Source organism: Mesoplodon densirostris, chromosome 7, assembly GCF_025265405.1.
Source record: "Mesoplodon densirostris isolate mMesDen1 chromosome 7, mMesDen1 primary haplotype, whole genome shotgun sequence".
Taxonomy (NCBI): Eukaryota; Metazoa; Chordata; class Mammalia; order Artiodactyla; family Ziphiidae; genus Mesoplodon; species Mesoplodon densirostris.
The window spans coordinates 113391800-113411735 of NC_082667.1; the positions used below are offsets into that span (position 1 = coordinate 113391800).

The 19936-nt window shown below is 41.4% G+C and overlaps 1 protein-coding gene across 2 annotated transcripts in view; it reads left to right on the plus strand.

The window, feature by feature from the left end:
* ARHGEF12 (Rho guanine nucleotide exchange factor 12) overlaps positions 1 to 10112 on the plus strand; it is a 143832-nt gene extending 133720 nt beyond the window's left edge. For both annotated transcript variants that reach the window (XM_060103029.1, XM_060103030.1), the window contains 5 exons: positions 183 to 416; positions 2581 to 3051; positions 3940 to 4256; positions 5378 to 5447; positions 6016 to 10112. In XM_060103029.1, the coding sequence (XP_059959012.1) occupies positions 183 to 416; positions 2581 to 3051; positions 3940 to 4256; positions 5378 to 5447; positions 6016 to 6026 (1103 nt within the window). In that variant the 3' untranslated portion in view covers positions 6027 to 10112. The remainder of the gene's footprint in view (positions 1 to 182; positions 417 to 2580; positions 3052 to 3939; positions 4257 to 5377; positions 5448 to 6015) is intronic.
* The last annotated feature ends 9824 nt before the right edge of the window (positions 10113 to 19936 follow it).

A 19936-nucleotide genomic window follows, 5' to 3' on the forward strand; every position in this document is an offset into this window, starting at 1 on the left:
TTAACAAACTTTGCTTGTGCGCCTTCTGTGTACCATTATCACACCGCACTAAGTGCCATGTATTTTACTTAGCGGACAATCTCTGTAGCTCGTGCGGTTATTTTTTTCCAAATATTTCCTGTATGCTTCACGTTAAAAGTTTTGTTAAGATAACGTTCTACTTTTTCTGTTCCATTGAACAGACAGAGATTTGGGATTAGAGTCTCCTTTAATGTCGTCAAAACCTCAATCTCATTCACTGGATACCTCTGGGAAATCAGAGGTGGATGATCTCTTTGTGGCTGAGAGACAGTTTGCAAAGGAGCAGCATGCAGATGGAACTCTAAAGGAAGTTGGAGTCAGTTATCAAATCACAATCCCAGATCCACACTTGCCTGTCTCAGAAGAACGGTGGGCGTTGGATGCACTAAGGAATTGTAAGTTTTATTCATAAGTTAATACAGATACTTATTAAGCACCAGAGTTTTATAATGTACCATGAATTTTCCCTTCAAGAATTTTACAATCTAGTTGGGAAGATGAGAGAAAACTTTCCCTCACCTTCTTAAGTAAAAAAACATTATAGGTATGTCAAAATTGATCTGGTTGGCGTGACCAGAGAAGGGAGGCATTAGAAAACAAGAGAGGTGTGATTATTGCCTTGAAGAATGGGTAAGATTCAGATAGGTATTTAGCAGAATATATAGAAGTCAGACAAGAAAAATGGTAGGACCAAATAGGACCAAAACACAGAGGCAAAAGCTCTGAGGGTGTTCAGAGAGCAGTGGGTAGGGCAGCTGGCCCGGGGCAGACCGCACAAGCTAAAGGAGTCACGGCGGACAAAGTTAGAAAGGTGGAGGACGTGTGTTGAGCCCGGCTGTTGTGGACCTTGAAGAGCAGGTTGAGTCCTCCGGACGTGAAGGGTGGCAGGCTGCAGGGTTTTGAGGACTTCTTCAGGCTACAGATATTCTTCTGTTTTCTTGTGGAGATTGTAGTATTCTTCACCACTACCCATCCTTCTTGCACACGCACACGCACTCACACATGCATACGCGCGCGCACACACACACACGAATGGGTGGTCCTTGCCATTTGGTTAGCCACCCACTCCCTCTCCAGCTGGTTGAGAACCACTGCTACAAATGGGAGTGGATCACACGTCTCAGGTGTATTGGAGGTGGGAAAAAGGCTGAGAATGATTGCTTTAGCTGCAGAGTAAGAAGCATTTGAAGTTGCTAAGCTAGGGTGTATGACTAATGGAAAAAGATTACTCCGGCTGAGAGCTGCGAAAGGATTTGAATGGGAATAGAGTTGGAGTGGAGTGGTCTGGGCTTGAGGCTAAAAGGGTTTGGGCTAGAATGGTGTTAGAAGAATAAAAATAAAGTGTGAAACCAACAGATACGTAAAACAATTGACTTCTTTGGTTGTGAGGGCAAAGGTAAGGGACTATTTAGAGATAATTTCAGTATTTTTGTCAGAAATAAAAATTAGAAGAGACCACCACTGCTACACTTTCTTTTTTCCTTCTTTTCTTTGCCATAGATTATGGGCTTAATTTTAAAACATGTTGAGATTATGGTAATGAATGGCAAGCCATTTAAGAGGAAGGATGAGCAGGAAGTTGAGAGTTTTAAGACTGGAATTTTGGAAGAGGTCAGGAAGAGGGATGGATCTGAGTGTCAAAGCCATAAGTATTCATAGCGTCTCTCAGGAAGTGACTGCAGAGCAAACAGAAGGAGGGTCAAAGACCCAAACCTATGTGGAAACTTTATTTAAAGAGACAGAAGATAGAAATTAAGGCCGAGTTGAAAGTACGGAATTGGTCAAGTTCTTTAAAACCTAATTTATTCTAGACTCATAGAGAGTTAACAGTGGTAATGATTTCTGATGGTTCCACTAACATTGTCCCAGTGTCCCTCTCATTGCGTGAGTGACCTCACAGCATGCACTTGCCCATTTAAAATTAAATCCATTCTATATTCAACAACCAAAGGAAGCTGTGGTACTAGTGAGGTCATTTTTAAAAATTAATAAATATTTCCTTATCCTTTGAAATTATGCATGCTACCAAACATCAGAATTAAATTTACAGGGCAGTTTTATTTTCTTCTTCACCATTTAAGGAGATTCTTTGGGTTATTATAGATGATAAAATAAATGTTCTCTGTGTCTAATAAAATTAGAAAAAAATAATGCCTATGTAGATAGTGTCTGCTTCTGGAAAAAGCAGAACTTTCAGGTTTTTTTGTCTAGATTAACATGGCTTTTCAACATCCTTTTAAGAAGTACCTTTGGGGTATTATTCCAGTTATATGGTAGAAAATGTGGAGAGGTAGGCATATAGGAGAATAATAAGAGAATCCCCACTGAGAATTCTTAAATTTTTTTAAAGGCAAGTTTGATGTTAAATTTTCTCTAGATGGTGTTGTATTTCATTTCTCAAAACAAAAAATGACTGTATGAAATTAATATTTTTGCCTGTATGTTACTAAAAAGGTACTTACTTTAAGAGAGAATTGATAAGTCCTCCAATTTAATTCTGTCCGTTTGAGGGTATAGTTGTGAATGCGTGTGTTTTTCCCCCCTTCCTACATCTTTTAGTGGGTTTGTTGAAGCAGTTGCTGGTACAACAGCTGGGTTTGGCTGAGAAGAGCATTCAGGAAGACTGGCCACATTTCCCAAGATGCAGGACAGCCTCTCTGGGGGTGCAGGCAGACAGTGGAACCCAGAACCCTGAAAATATTAAGGCCTATCATCCTTGTGAAGGACAGATGCCCTTTAGAACTGGAACTGGTGACATTTCAACTTGTTACAGTCCACGGACTTCAACTGAATCTTCTGCTGCACGGGATTCAGTGGTACTGGCATTCCAAGAGAGCCAGGCAAGTAACATTTTAGTAATGGACCACATGATTATGACCCCAGAGATGCCTCCCGCAGAGCCAGAAGGGGGTCTTGATGAGAGTGGAGAGCACTTTTTTGATGCCCGTGAAGCACATAGTGATGATAATCCATCAGAAGGTGATGGAGCAGTTAAAAAGGAAGAGAAGGATGTTAATTTGCGCATCTCAGGCAAGTTCCTTTCACATTTAAACTTTGATTTCAATCATTGTTATTTGTCCTATGTGCTGAAATGGATGTCGCTCGGGTATCCAAGCATTCTCTCGTGTGTGTGTGTGTGTGTGTGTGTGTGTGTGTGTGTGTGTGTAGTATCTGTTCTTTCATGCAATAAATAAATACTGAATCTACTCTATGCCACACCCTATCCTAGGTGCTGGGAGATATAGCCTGGAATAAAACACGGAAAAATCCACCATTGTCATGATGCTTGAGCACTGCTTGGGGAAAGAGTAACTAACTGTAAATGAGTTGACAGATAAATAGATGTCAGAGAGTAAGAATTAGGAGGAAAAATAAGTCACACTGAGGGGCAGAGGGTAATGGGGGCAGACAAGGTGATCAGGGAGGAAGGCCTCTCGGGAGGTAGCATGTGAGCAGAGACCCGAGGGAAGTGAAGGAAGAAGCCGTGTGGGTACCTGGAAGTAGCGTGTTCCAGCAGAGAAGAATAGCGCCCAGGCTGTGAGGCAGGGGACAGGCGTGCTGTGGTTAGAGAGTGCAGGGTGAGGGAGACAGCGGTGGGAGGTGAAGCAAGGCAGGTGTTCGGCAGGCAGGGTGGTGGCAAGATCATGTAGGGACTCGATCGTTTTCAGCTTTTCACTTTTAGAATGCTAACGAATATGAAGTTACTCAGAAAGTACCAGGAAAGTTTGCTAAGTGTACCTTTAACCTGATGTAAGAAAATTCTGAGGTACTTAAAACTTAACCTGGGGAATTTGGGAATTAATGGCCTTTCCCCTTCTTTAATAGCTTTTAAAGTTGTCGGCAAATCACCCCACGTCTGTTTTCTGATGTGATGATGGTAGCACTCATCTCATCAAACTGTTCTGTCTCTATCCATAGGAACCTGTTTGATCCTTGATGGCTATGAAACAGTGCAGGAGAGCTCCACGGACGAGGAGATTGCTTCCTCGCTTCCCCCGCAGCCCGCGACAGGCATCCCCTCTATGGACTCTACCTGCCGGCAGCAGCGTTCTCCCCAGAATGCTCATTCTGATGGGGCAGTTTCACCTTTCACCCCAGAATTCCTGGTCCAGCAGCGCTGGGGAGCTATGGAGGATTCCTGTTTTGAGATCCGGAGTCCCTCCTCCTGTGCAGATTCACAAAGCCAGATCATGGAGTACATTCGTAAGATAGAGGCTGACCTTGAACACTTAAAGGTACCTCAGACTTCAACATCCTTAGGACTCGGATATAAAAAACACATTTAACAGAGAGGAAGTGTAGAATGATTAACATGCTGTTGTCCGTAACCTTGCTCAGGGTCTAGATTTTTGTATGTTTTCTTTGACGATTGTCTGTGAATAGACCTGGATGAAAAACTGATATCAGCATTTTTTAATCTGATCACAAGAACAGAAAACTTGTAGCTCTGTAAACTGTGTGTTTGTATGGGTTTCTAAGTTTAAGAACCTAAATATATTTGGGATGATTGGCTGGCCTCCATGAGAAGATGTGGGCAGTAAGCTGAGATAGGTGGGGTTTGTGTAGTTAGGAATCTAGGCTGGGAAATGCTTTAACTTGCCATAACCTATTAATTATCTGTGAATTGTTAGGTGATGTTGGTAGTTTCCCACGTGCTGTGACAGATAGAAATTGTCTCCAGTGGCTCCTATAATTTAAAGGCCTGCCTATGAGTGGGAGTTTTGTAAATTGGTAATTGAAGATGTCACTGCCTAAGCCACCATTGCAAAACTGACCTGTGTGGTCATTTCTGACAACAGGACTTTATAAGTTTGCTATCAGTAGGCACAGCTGCTAGAGCCCAAATGTTTGTCATGACATCATTTAGTAGAGGTTTCAGGGACCAGAGTTTAAAGTGTCCTTAGCCTCTTAGCTAAAGGCTGGTCTCCCTTAGTTTTTCTTTTAACTTCATGTGGTAGGTTTTCCCTTCTTCATATGGTTATATGTAGGGTCACCCTGTGGCTGATAAGATTTGAAAAGACCACTGAGGGCACGTTGGCTCTAATTTAGTTCATGCCGCATGTGGGACCATTTTCAGGGTGACTCCGGGCGGGGAGGGGGGGCAGTGGGATAATCACCTCTACCGGTTGCCCTCTCCTCTACTTTCTTCTATATGGGAACATTTTAAGTTATTCACTCGAGAGGAACAGGTAAAAGGAATGAAATTTACTTTTTTCGCCTACTAACAAAATTTTTAATGATGTTAATGTTGAAATTTGGAAGCATGTCCCTATAATATAAAAAAGCCTTCTTTCCTATTTTCAAAATAAATTTTTCATGATGTTCAAATGAAAAACCTATGGGTTTTATTTTACAGAAGGTGGAGGAAAGTTACACCATTCTTTGCCAAAGGCTGGCTGGATCAGCCCTCACAGACAAGCACTCAGGTATGTGAAAACTGTGGATTTCAGACTCAAGAATCATCCTGCCTGAACAGTGCATTGAATGGAATGATTTATTATTCTTTAAAGTGGAAACCTTCTGAGATTCCATATCTTCTCTGTCTTAGAAAAACTGCTTGTTTCCAAACATCATATATCAAGCAGAGGCCGCTGTCTGCTGACTCAGCTCTTGTTTTCTAAGAGAAGCTGCAGTTGTCAGTCCCCACGCCACCCTCCTTCTGTCTTTCTTCACCTTTGCAAAAGCAGAAGGCAGAGCTGTGGTGGCCCCAGGAAACTGAGGCTCCCTAGTGGTGGAGGCAGGTCCTCCTCAGGTCTTGCTGTGCTTTTGTGTCTCCCCTGACGGCGAAAGCAGTGTCTTCCTGTGACTACAGATGGATTTGTGTTCAGTGCAGCAATTTGTACTCATTTGCTTTCATGCTTTTGGATGAGGCTATTCTGATCCAGAAACAAAGATGTTCCCAGTGTCCACAGATTTCCACTATATTCTCTAAGTGTTCATTTTAATTCGTTCTTTCTTCCTAATTTGATCTCCACATCTCCTTGTTCTTCCCAGATAAAAGTTAGAGCCGCGTGTCCTGGAGGTGACTGCAGGTTGTCGGATTTGAGCATCGGCCTTGTATCACCACGTCCTGGCTCCAGTGTGGACACAGAGAGAGTGTGTGACAGAGGATCTGCCTGCGAACACCCTGGGGTAGCCACGCCCCAGGGGCCCAGAGCGGGACTGGTTCTTCAGAGCCTGGCAGCTGCACTAGTCTGTCAGTGAGGGGACATCCGTTCTCTCACTCTGCTCTCCTCACTATCAGAAATTCATTTTGATTCAGAACAAAAACCAAATGTATAGAGCTTTGGGTGTAGAATATGAAATTTTACTTAGACGTAAGAAAAAGAGAAAATCAGATGTATTTATTTGACTTCATTCCGTATTTGAAAGCACATTTTAATTTTTATTTTGCCATGTTTTGTTTTAACTGAGTAGTGAGAATTTTAGCCCTTTGTATCTAGTACACCCAAGCATCGATTGCTCCCGAAGCAGAGAGTTCAGTGTGGGGTGTTAGGAGGTGGGGTAGAGAGGTGAAGAGGAGGAGGGGGTAGGCAGGGCAGGGAGAAGCATGTGGCCTCCACCAGACTGTATCCCGTGCCCTCTGCCATCCAGCAGGCTGCTTGTCTGAGGGTCACCTCCAAAGTGTAGTCTGCTGGGACTCCTGAGCGCAGAGGACTTGAGCTCTGTGCTCCCAGGTAGGGCTTCCTCCCACCCGAGGCCAGCACCTCTTCTCTGTAGCTGGGATCCACTCCCAATGAACAGGAATCCTCAATGTACTAAAGAGCAGGCACTTGAAAATGGGTGTATTTTCTTCTCTTGTCTCCTTTTCTGTTGAGGGTTGGGATTTGGGAGGGAGAGGAAAGCAAATTTTATTTTCTTGACTATAAGTTTGTTATTCTTGGTATTGTTTCATTTTTATAAGTATACATTAGACTTTGGCACTTGGGTAAAATTACCCCTGCAGATTGAGCAGGAAGTAAAAACAAGCAAACGGCGATGCTTCAGGTGGTGGCAGGGGTGGGGGTCGCTGAAGGAAGGTGGGGTGGGAGCGGGTGAGAGTCTGGGAAGGTTGTGTAACTGAATCACTACTGAGTTGAACAATGGCTTTCATGAGCCACGGGTACTGCTGATTATAAGGCCAGTAACATTTTAGTACCTGGAGGTTTGACTCTAATTTTTGCACTGATGGTGCCAAAGGGCTCTTTGAGTTAAAAAGAGAGCCGAGAGTGGAGCGGAGAAAGCTGTGGTGGAGAAGACAGAGCTGCTCCAACCAGCTCCAGAAGCACTTCCTCTGACTTCACTGCTGGAGCTTTTTCCACACTGGTGCATGACTGACCTTAAAAATTGCAGACCAGAACATACACTGGATACTGCAGGCAAGGCATTGGTAACTGCCTGCTCTAGAATGAATAGTAGTCCTGGCAGCACCCTCCAGAGGATAAATGTTTCAGAACTGTAACTTGAGAACTCCTTCAGTTCTATTGGCTTTCTGTGGTTTTCTTTGTGCATCAGGTATGTATGTTTTGGAGTATTTTTGCCAACTAAAACTAAATCATTTGTCAAATATGAAAATTCTGTTAGTATGCAAGGAGTTCATCCACTGCTCATATCTTTCAGTAGTGCCCTCTGAACTCTGTGGGTAGTTAGGATGTAATTTCACTCTTCCCTTCCATCCCCCCACCCTCTGCCCAAATATATATATAATATATATAAATATATATTATATATATATATGTTATATATATATTATATATATGTTATATATATAATATATATATATAAAATTTTCCCCTCATCACAAATGGTAAGGATTCCCAACTACTTTTATAAACACCACTACAACTTAACAAGCTCACCCATGTCCAGATTCCTGTTTCTGTTTTTCCAAAACTGATCTATGTTTTTAAGTAGACCAACTTGGATTGTTGGACCTCATCTATAAATTAGAATTTTATCTTGAGTTGTAGCCCAAGTATAAATTAAATCAAAATGGGATTAAAATTTTTAGAAGCAGAGGCTAATATATAAGTAAAGCTTGGGACTTGAACTTTCTGTATCTCTTAAGAGAAGCAAGTAAAAACCAAATGGTTACACTGTGCTGCTGGAAATAATGTAGTCACTCCCAACTGAAAGAATTACACCCGTAGTTACTTGACACTAATACCATCTGTGGACAGTTAACCAGAACGGTAAATACAGATAGAACTTTCATCTTAACTTCAGACGCTACAGGGTAATTGCATAATTCTCTAGCACTCATTCCTTTAAGAAGCTTTGTAGGTTAGCAGAATTTTGGTTTCTCTTCTAGCTCAGCCAGTCCCTTGTCCTTAGCAACTATTTGCTTTTCTTTTTCCTGAAGTTTAACCTCTCCTTGGAGCAAAAACAGGGCTAACTGGAAAAATATTTTGACCATAGCTCTAGTACTTCCAAATAAATTCATATCCAGATTGTCAAACAAAGCCCCCAGATGAAGTCTAATTCTGAAAAGATTCCACAAGTTTGAGTGATCTTTTTATCTTACCAACCTAACTTCTTCCCTTCTTCTCATGCTGGCCTCCCACACCCTCTATTTTCTTTTGGCCATTATAATCACATCCATTCGACTTTGATACTCTACCTGCCTTTCAGAATGATGGAATTAGATATTCACCCTGTCTTTGAGTGAGGCTGTTTACCATCAAAGCCATTTTCTCAAAGTTACGTGACTAGAAGTTGGAATCTACTTCCATACGGAAAGATCCAAGGGTGTAGACAAAGCAACCTTCCCGAGAGCAGGAGAGCTGGGTTTTAGCTATTGTAGTGACCTGCCGTGACCCTGTGCTCTCTCATGTGGCCCTAATGGCTCCTTTGCTATTAAGTGGCAAATTACATTTGGAGTGTCTCCTTCCTTTTAGAGAACAGAATTAATCAAGGCAAATCAACAAACCCCCAGAGTGCTGTGATTTAAAATCATGATCACTGCCCTAGAAATGATATATTTGGCATACTTTAAAATCAGCTAACTTGGACTGCTTGAGTTGTCTTGGCTATTAGGACCTAAACGGTTACTATTATATTATGCTGCACAGAAGGTATATTTTATAAGCTTTTTGGCTTTCTTTTCCCTAAAACAACTCTAACAGCTGTTAGAAAGGATGAGTCCCTCTAAAGTTTTTTTGTTAATGTGTTTATGGAAGCGGGTGGGGAGCTAGTGTGATAGTAGAGAAGAGCCCATTTTTTCCTTATTTTCAAAGCTAAAGAAAATAATTATGCTTCCTGTGAGTTGTCTTACTCTCATACTTTTTTTTTCGTTTTGATATTGTTAAATTTGGTGTATTATGTGGCGCTTCTATATTTCAAACTGGAAGCCGTCTTCTTTGAAGGTGGTATATGATGTTATTTTGAGCTACTAGAGCTTTGGTCAATATTTCCTTCCCTATGTGTCACGGGGGGCACCGTTCAGAACTGTGTACAGAAGACCTCAAACAGAAGATTAGCAGGACCTTCCAGTCAGCTTTCTGCTGGCTAGCTTTTTTGCCCCCAGTTTTACAATTTTCGTTTTGTAAATCATGTTTTTGCTGACTTTTCCGCCCCTTTTCAAAGTGATCTGAAAAATTGTTTTTTCCTTAAGAAAAGAGTTCCTTTGCCTCATTCTTCCCCACTGGTGGTTTTGAAAATAAATTGGTAGGAAAAAATTGTACCTCCTAGAAGGAAGCCCTGTCCACCATTTCCAGGTGCCAATGGCTAAGCAGACGTACTGCAAACATAACTGTAATGCACACTGTGGGTTATTCTTAGTCAGCCTCTTCCTGCTAGAACATTTTATTTTCCTTGTTCACCATACAATCATGTACTCTTTAACAGAAATTACTTTTAAAGAAATCTGGAACTATCTTAAAAAAAACTTTATTAATAATCATGTATTTTTACTGATCACATTTTGAAATGCCTAAAAGACTTTATTGTTCTAATTATCCAGATGTACCTTTGTAAAATAGCTCTTTTATGAATTAGCTGATAAGGCTGTATGTTTCTGGAACAAAATATTGGTCATCTAAAAACTCTGTTTTCTGGGGTCTGGGAAAATAGAAAATGAGAATTCAAATATTAAATATGCTTAAAGGAACCAAGTATGTGACTTTTTATTTATATTCCTCTTGATTTGTCTTATACAACTTATATTAGAAAAGTTCTAACACCAAGGAGGCCTTAAGTGATCTTACTGGCAGTGACTGTCAAATATCTTCCTGCTTGTTAGAGCATCTTTACTAGTGAGACCAGCGAGTTGATCTCCGTAATACATAAACTTCCATGAGGACACTCACAGCTGGAATTGCCCCAGCATCTGGGCAGCTTTGTTGTTGTTTTTCTAACAGCTTTACTGGGATATAATTCACATAACATACAATTTACTCATTTAAAATGTACAATGATTCTTTTAATATATTACATTATTTTTTTAATGGTGGTAAAATATATATAACAAAAATTTTAAGTGTACTTTAGTGGGATAAATGGGGCAGCTTTTATGGCTCACTTAAAGATAACTTTGGTTTAATGCTACCCTAAATGAAATAAGACATCTTTATTACCATTCTTATCCTCAATGTTGGACTTTCTAGACTACCAACATTTCTGTGCTTTTATGGATCCCATTTCAACTCTCCCATTTCAAAACCTTGAGTTTTGGGCTTTTTTGTAGTTGGTTTTGACATAGAGGTGTAATTTGATTTATTCTTGGGATAATAGTTTAGTTTCCAGTCATTCAGCAGTGCGTTTGGCTGATAGAGCTAATAAGCATAATAAAAATGCTTAGGGGGAGTTCCCAGGTGGCCTAGTGGTTAGGATTCTGGGCTTTGACTGGGGTGGCCTGGATTCAGTCCCTGGTCAGGGATCTGAGGTCCCGCAAGCCCCATGGTGCGGCCAGAAAATAAAAAATAAATTAATAAAAATGCTTAGGATTTTGTAGATCTTTTAAACCTTAAAACAAGTCAAATGTACTTTGCAGAAATTAACCTGTCTGTGCTCTTAGCTCTGTTTATAAACATAACTGATAGAATAAATAAATACCCATACTATTCCCACTTGCTCCTAGACAGCCATCTTCTTACAGGAATGGAGAAGGTCAAACCCTGTCTTTGCATGTGAGCAATTACTTCCACTTTTTGCCATCCTCTTGAAGCCAAATGACTGGTTCACCAAAGTTTTAATACCGACTTGAAAGGTAAGAGGATCTATACTGATGAAAAATTTGCTTTTCAATTGAACTTAATATCTTCCTATTATGACGAATGTCATAAAACATTACAGATAAACAGCTAGATGTAGACGTTTTCCTTTTTTTTCCTGTAATGTCAAGTATAATTCTTGTGACTGATTGAAAACACTTCAAGGGAATATTTTGTTTTGCCCCCTATTATTACTAGCGAGACATCATTCCCTGAGCATCAGCTGAGGCCTTGGTTTGAAATCCTTAAAGGTAGGCAGAGCTCTCTATTCTAGTCTTTTCCCTTCATTTGATTAGGGTGCTGTTGAACCCGTAAGGTAAGGCTTCCTTTACAGCATTTGATTTCAGAGGATCCCTTTCTTTGTAGGTGTGACCACAGGGTTGGGGCTGCCTGAACACATTCTGATCAGTAACAATAATTACGGTACATCTTGGTGATCTTTTAAAAAATTTTGGAGAAATGTCTATACAGAGAAATTTTTTCTACTATCTTATTATTTTAAATATTAAAGGCAGTTAGCATGATATAATGTGGCAGTTCTCAATCTTTTTGATCTCAGGACCACTTTATACTCTTAAAAATTATTGACCTTATGGAGGAACTTAAGTTCATGTGGATTATTATAGCTATCAATATTTACTTTATTAGAAATTAAAATGAGAAAATTTATGAGAAATGAGAAAAGTAATAAGAACATTAATTCATTTAAAAATAATGGTAAACCCATTACAGGTTTTTATGAAAAATTCCTATATTTTCCACAATAAAAGTATTTATTTAGAAGAGTGTTTTATAGTTTTCAAATCTCTAAGACCTGGCATAATAGAAGATAACTGAATCCTAATATCTACTTCTGTGTGCAGTCTGGTATGGTACATTGTTTTGGTTGAAATAGATGAGGAAAATCTAGCCTCACACAGACATATATTTATAAAAGGGAAAATAATAGCTTTTTCAGATAATTTTAGATATTCTTTTTGATAATACACTGAAATTTGATAAGTGGTAACTTTTTAAAAACATAGCTGCAGTGTGGAATCTGAAGCCATATCAATGAAATTTTTATACTTTGTCACAGTCAAATGCACCAATCCATTTAATACTTTGAATGTGTAAAGAATGGAATATTTTTCCCATCCCTTGCATGATTTTGTAATACCCTGTATTGATCATTCGGAAAATATTGGTTTACTGAATTATTCAGGTCTTCAAATGTTAATACATTTCCTTATATAATATCAAAAAAATCACATTGGTTAATGTCAACAGCCAATCTCATCAGAAAAGTCTCATGGTGGTATATACAAATTTCCAAAGCATTTAATTTTTGCTTAAAGGCTCACACTTTATCATTGGCAACAAATACAGTTGTTTTCCTTCAAATACAGGCTCACTTTTTTCATTTTTGAGAAAACATCTGCCAAATACAGAAATCTGAATAGCATCGCCTTACCAGTCATTCTTTCAAGTTCAAATAATCCTCCACTTGGGGGGAAAAAAAGTGGCTAGTTTAGCACCCAACGCCAGCAATTGCACAAGTACTTTTCCTTCAGACACAACTGGGGTACTTTTGTATGTGGCAGAGGTGCTTTATGCATATTTCCCATTTTGTCACAGAGTTGTTAAAAGATGTATACTCAAGGGTTGAGATTTAATAAAATTTTTAATTTTTACTGCTTCATCAAGGGCATTCTGAAGTGAAACTGACAGTGTTTGTATTGCAAGTGAGTGGCAGTGAAGAAAGCAGTGACTCAGTGAACTTTAGTGTCATTACCTTGATTTAGGCTAAGATGCCAGCAGCTTTGCCCTCCATTGCTTTTTTGCACCATTAGTGCAAATGTTAACATAGTGAAAAGGCAAGTGATGTTCTAGTAGTTTAAGTTTTACTCCCTGGATGCTTAGTAGTGAAAATAGTTTTGACTCCCTGGACACTATGAAAGGGGCTTGGAGACCCCCAGAGGCTTGCAGACCACACTTGCAGAATTGTTGACGTAGTGAAAAGGGCCTGGACTTAGATGATCTGGGCTCAATTCCACCTCTTCTCCTTACTTGTTGTGCAACCTTGAGCAGATTACTCCCTCAGTTTCCATTTTCTAATCTGTAAATCGGGGTAAATAATACTTATCCTAACAGCTGTTGGAAGAATTGGTAAGTGAGAAATCATCCAATATGTAACTGGTGTCTCTCCAAAGTTTTTTTTTTTTCATTGTAGGATTTGAGTACTTAAAGCAGGAAAGGTGAAAAATGATTAATAAATTTAGAATATGTAAAATATCTCTTACCAATACAGCCATAGTTCATGTTTTATAATGGTTTAGTGTGTCTAAACCCTAGGTTCTTAGGGTGTGTGATATTGTGTGTATGTTCATTTTTAAAGAATTGGTTGCTGACCTCTATAATAATATACTTGTTTAACCTAATTGTTCTTCTAAATGGAAAGAAAGAAGGAAGGGAGGGAGGGAGGGAGAGAGGGAGGAAGGGAGACAAAAAACTAGTGCAGTTTTAGAGAAACCTGTATACTGTGCTGTTTTGATGCCACTGTTATAAGGGGGTGGAGTGTGGTGGTAGTAGATGTTCCAGAAGTTTCAGTAATCATGTGGAATTAGTGGTTTTCATCTTGCCCCCTTCTATAATGCAATGTGCTACTACTACTTGAGTTTATCTTCCATTTAAAGCTAGATCTTGGCAGTTTTGAAACATCTTTATTCTCTTAAAATATATGACTGCTTTCATTCTTTTTAATTAATGGGAGAAAGAGTTATATTGTAATTTTAATGAGAGTTTGTGTTTTCCTAAAAATGCACTGATCACCACGTCTACAGCCCTAAAGAGCATGAGTGATTTTCATATTCAAATCATGATAGTACATTAAGACGACCTTTTCTGGAGAACCCAAACCCAGACATCGTGGCCTGAAGTCCAGTGTGTGGCAGGGTTTCTGGATTTCTCTCTGCCTTCCCTCCTATCCATAGGAAGAGGACCCTACATAGGGCCAGAGAAGCAGGACCACACCATATTTGAGTTCTTTCCACTCTGTTCTATTAGCAGGTTGTCTAACCTAGAATAAGTCCTTACTTTATCTGAGCCTCTGTTTTCTCATCTTACACTGAGCAAGTCTGTGAAATGGATTACACAGGAGCCTAGAGGCAGCTTACCTCTTGCTTGCTGGCCAGTCTCAGGGAGGCTCTATCCTTTCCCCACCTCGTATGTTGCTCCAAATAAGAGTATAATTTTAGTATCACTCACTGAAGGACGTTTCTTTTTCTCCTATTCTTTGGAGTATTTATTTTCTTATTTTGATAGCTTCCTCTAGTTCAGTGTCACCTATAGTCTGATGAAGTGTTATTTGCATTTTTATTTTGTCCTGATCTCGCTGCCACTTTACGAGCAACTTGGGGTTTTTTCTGGAAGAAGATCTGACATTCCTGGTTCAGAGGAGACCTGCTGAGCATCAGCTGAGGGGAGGCTGACAGATCTTATCTCCATCCCAGCTCATGTCCCGAGTGATGGCCGATTCTGAAAGGTTTATGAAACTTGGAGAACTTACAGTGGTTGAGTGCCCACAGCATGAGCTAGCTGGATCGATTATTTAGCAAGCAAATGCACTATCAAACAAACTGGTCCAGCCACAAGAAGAAGTCCCAGAGAACTTGGAAGCTTTCATGCAATCCAATATTTATAAACTAACAGCTCAAGGACAAAACTGTTCCTATGCTATGCCACCTACTGAAAGTAGAAGGCTCAGATATTCTTGACTGTCACTTTTTTTTCTTTTAGAAATTGTGCTCTTTGGGATACATTCTAACCTGCTATAGCAGTCAGTGACATTTAGCTGCAATACATATAAAGCCTAATGTTTGCTTCGGGGAGGGGAGGGGAATGGGTATCTGCATTCTAGGAGGAGTGTGTAGGGAAGGTTCTGGGTCTTCAGACATGAGTTATGATGGATTAACTTACATTTCTAACTTCCTTCCTCCTATCTCTTCAGAGAAGTTCTGAGCAGGAATCTTTCTGCCTTGGACCAGAATAGCTTAGCAGCAGCGACTAAAGAGTTGATTGAGGGACTTCCCTGGTGGCACAATGGTTGAGAGTCCGCCTGCCGATGCAGGGGACACGGGTTTGTGCCCCGGTCCGGGAGGATCCCACATGCCACAGAGTGGCTGGGCCTGTGAGCCATGGCTGCTGAGCCTGCGCGTCCGGAGCCTGTGCTCCGCAACAGGAGAGGCCGCAGCAGTGAGAGGCCCGCGTACCGCAAAAAAAAAAAAAAAAAAAAAAATTGATTGATTTATTGGTCAACTGATTCCCACCTTTGTTTCAGAAAACAAAGACTTGGAGGAGTCGAGTGTCTGAAATGGTTTGAGGAAAAAAATAAAACATAGGCCTTAGGGAAGGGAGGCTAGGGATCAAGCTCATTTACAGTACTTGTTCCTAGGGCCTGTGATTTTTTTTTTTTTTCATTTAAAATGTCTTTTTGATTTAGCCCTTGCTCTGTCCCCGCTGTAGCCAGGTCATTTTGCCACACGTGTGGATGTCTAAAACCCTGCGAGAATTGCCTCCTTGTGCTCCCCCATCTGCCACGCACGTGGCTACCCATCCGGTTTTCCAAAAACACTAAGCTCCTCGCAGCATGTGTCTGCCTAAGAGCCTGCGATGACTTTACGGTTACTGCTGTACAGAGATTAAATTCTGCTTCGTGTCTGAGATGTTCATGATTTATCCAGCCAACCTTATTTCCCTCTACTGCCTGCCACGAACCTGCTTCTCCAGGAGGGTTTAGCCTCCTCCCCGTCTTCCTCACCTGGCATCCAGGTCCTGCCTCAACCTTTGCTTCTACGTCCGTCATCTGAAAAGCACCTGGTCCTCCTCTCTGTCTCACTGGATCCTGCCCCTCTTCTCCAGCTCACCCTTTTCATTTCCTGCAACGACTAGTTACTGTTCCCTTGGCCTACCTCTTCCTGCAGTCATGGTTTTCCCTTGTACCCCACCTGACCGCTGCATTTCCACTTAGAGGACGAGTATGCTCCAGGGCCCGCTCTGTACAGTGCAGGGTGCCACATTTTGGGAGGGCTCCACCATGAGTGTGAAAGGAGTAGCTACAGTTTATTAGTACGAACTATAGGGTTAGGTGCTGCTCCCTTTCACACTACCCCTAATCTTCACAAGCACCCCAAGAGCTAAGTGGTTCTCCCCTTTTTTAATAGATGAGGCAACTGAAGCTAGTGGTGATGATGATGTTCCCAGTGGAATAGCCAGAATTCAAGGCAAGGCCTGTCTTCCACCAAAGCCTGTCTTTATCACTCCACTGTGGAAAGGACACCCCCACTGTGGTTTTTTTTTGTTTGTTTTTTTTTTAATCGTACACGGGCCTCTCACTGTTGTGGCCTCTCCCGTTGCGGAGCACAGGCTCCGGACGCGCAGGCTCAGCAGCCATGGCTCACGGGCCCAGCTGCTCCGCGGCACGCGGGATCTTCCCGGACCGGGGCATGAACCCGTGTCCCCTGCATCGGCAGGCGGACTCTCAACCACTGCACCACCAGGGAAGCCCCTCACCCCACTGTTTTTTTGTTTGTTTTTTTTTTGTTTTTTTGTTTTTTTTTTGCGGTATGCGGGCCTCTCACTGTTGTGGCCTCCCCCGTTGCGGAGCACAGGCTCCGGACGCGCAGGCTCAGCGGCCATGGCTCACGGGCCCAGCCGCTCCGCGGCATATGGGATCCTCCCAGACCGGGGCACGAACCCGTATCCCCTGCATCGGCAGGCGGACTCTCAACCACTTGCGCCACCAGGGAGGCCCACCCCACTGTTTTTAAAAGTGTTTACAATCAAATAGCGAAGACAAATACATGAATATCACTTTTCTACCTTTCCCCCTTACTAAACTGCAGTTACTTACACTGGACTAAGGGGCAGAATTTTGCGTGTCATTTAAGGTGGTTGACCCTGGGAGTGGTTTGGATATAGCTGAACATAAAAAAGATGAATTCAACAACTGAGTTACACTGAGTTGTGTAGAGTAGAAATGGGAGAGTTAGGAGGCAGAGAGACTAGTGGAAGCTGCTGTAATATCCAACAGGAAGCTCCAATTTGGTTAAGTGACAGAATGGGGGGAAAATGGTATAGTTAAGATAGAATTTACAGATGTTGGCATGTAAGTTAATATGCAACATATAGGAGAGGGAGGAGCTTAAAAAAAAAAGACAGTTTTGCAAACTCATGGTCACCAAAAGGGAAAGGGGGAGGAATAAATTAGGAGGTTGGGACTAACAACACACTACTATACATAAAATAGATAACCAACAAGGACCTACTGTATAGCACAGTGAACTATACTCAATATTTTGTAAAAACCTGTAAGGGAAAAGAATCTGGCTGAATCACTGTGCTATACACCTGAAACTAACCCGATATTGTAAATCAACTATGCCTCAATTTTAAGGAAAAGAAAAAAGGGACTTCCCTGGCAGTCTAGCGGTTAAGACTTCCACTGCAGGGGAATCGCTAGTCAGGGAACTAAGATCCCGCATGCCATGCGGTGCGGCCAAAAAATAAAATAAATTAAAAATGTAAAAAGTAAAAAAGAAAAAAAAAAGCACACATAAAAAAAAGACTGTTTCGTGGACCTAAGAGATTGGTATTGCCCTTAACAGAAGTCGGGAATCGTGGAGGAGAGATAGACTTTGAGGGGAGAATTAGTTTAACTTGGCCATGTTGAGTTTTAGGCAGCAGTATATCAGCTTGGGGATGTCCACCAAGAAGCTGCAGATACCGCCCCGGAACTGAATTGAGTTGAGTCATACATGTGAGTTGTCCCAGCTGGATTAAGGACAGGAGCCTTGTGTTCATAAATTCTAAGAGTTGAAAGTACTGAGTCCGCCAGCTGATGGATGGATAAACAAAATGTGCATATCCGTACAATGGAATGTTCTTTAGCCACAAAAAGAAGTGAAGTACTGACTCACGCTACAACATGATGGACTTGAAAACATTACACTAAGTGAAGAAACCAGTTACAAAGGACCATGTATTGTATGATTCATTTATCTGAAATGTTTAGAGTAAGTAAGTCCACAGAGACTGAAAGTAGATTACCGGTTGTCAGAGGCTGGGGAGAGGGGACATTGCTAAGGGTATGGAGTGGTTAAAATATTCTGGAATTTTTTGTGGTGATGAAAATGTTCTGGGATTAGGTAGTGGTGATAGTTATACAACAATGCAAATATACTAAAAACCATTGAACTGTACCCTTTAAAAGGGTGAATTTTATGGCATGTGAATTATACCTTTTAAAAAATGGAAGAGAAAAGGTCCTCGGGGATCACCTACTCTGGCCCCACACCGAGGGATTCAATGCTTTCACCCATCCTCTACTTACACTGGAGATGCTTAAACATCTCCTGTCATGGGGAACTTACTCTCTCACACAGCAACTCATTCCATGTTTTTGGACCTCCAACTGGTGTATGTGGCAAAGTGGATACAGAACACGGACTTTGGACGTCAGACAGTCTTGGCTTTGCCACTTACTAACTTGCATGACATTGGGCAAGTTAGTTAACTTCACTAAGGCTCAATTTCATCATCTGCAAAATGGGGAAAATAATAGTACCTGCCTCACAGGGTTGCACGGAGGAAATGAAACAATGCATGTAAAGTGCGGAGTCAGCACTCCCTAAATAGTAACACTTAGTTTTTTGTTATTTATCGCCTGCTCTTTCAACAGCACCGAATACCTAGTAAGGGCCCAATTACTACACTTAATGATTTGGTGGTCCAATAGCCCCAACAGTCTAGAGCACCAAGTTGAGGAACACAGGACAAAGACATTATGGGAACAAGCTGTGAAGATGGTTTTTTGTTGGTTTTGTTTTTTAAGAATCTTGATAGGCTCTACTGATGCGTTTACTGTCAATGAGGTCAACTTGCCAACAGTTTTTTTTTTTTTTTTCAGTGAAGAGGACAAATAGTTTATTTAAAGCATTTGTTCCAATAAAATAAATAGAGGGAAACTTGGATGCTAAAATTACATGAATAGAAATCTTCCTTTGCCAACAGTTTTGTTTTCCCCTTCAAGAGGCATCTGCACATGGGCCTCCCTGGTGGCGCAAGTGGTTGAGAGTCCGCCTGCCGATGCAGGGGATACGGGTTCGTGCCCCGGTCTGGGAGGATCCCATATGCCGCGGAGCGGCTGGGCCCGTGAGCCATGGCCGCTGAGCCTGCGCGTCCGGAGCCTGCGCGTCCGGAGCCTGTGCTCCGCAACGGGGGAGGCCACAACAGTGAGAGGCCCGCATACCGCAAAAAAAAAAAAAAAAAAAAAAAAAAAAAGAGGCATCTGCACAGTGCGGCAAGGGATCCGAGGTGCTTTGGGATCTCGACAGCGGTATGGTGACCAGGCAAGATGCCAGGGAGCTTGCATTTAATTCTCCCCCAAAGATCCAATAACACTAAGAGGGTTGACAGTAGTTATTTAGCATAAGGCAGCTGACCCAAACCTTCCTAATATCCCAAACGCTCTTTGGTAATTAAAAGACATACACACAGATAGTTGGTAAAGTGTGTGAAAGCAACAAGGAGTTGTTTCCTAGATTCTTGTCCTAATTATCCTTGTTTTGGCGAAGGTTAGACAAGTGCTCTGAAATGATGGGGCACCAAATCCTAGACAGGAGGCCATTTATGCAGGTTCCGTCATCTAGAATATTTGGTAACCTTTTACAAGCCATTTGTCATATTAC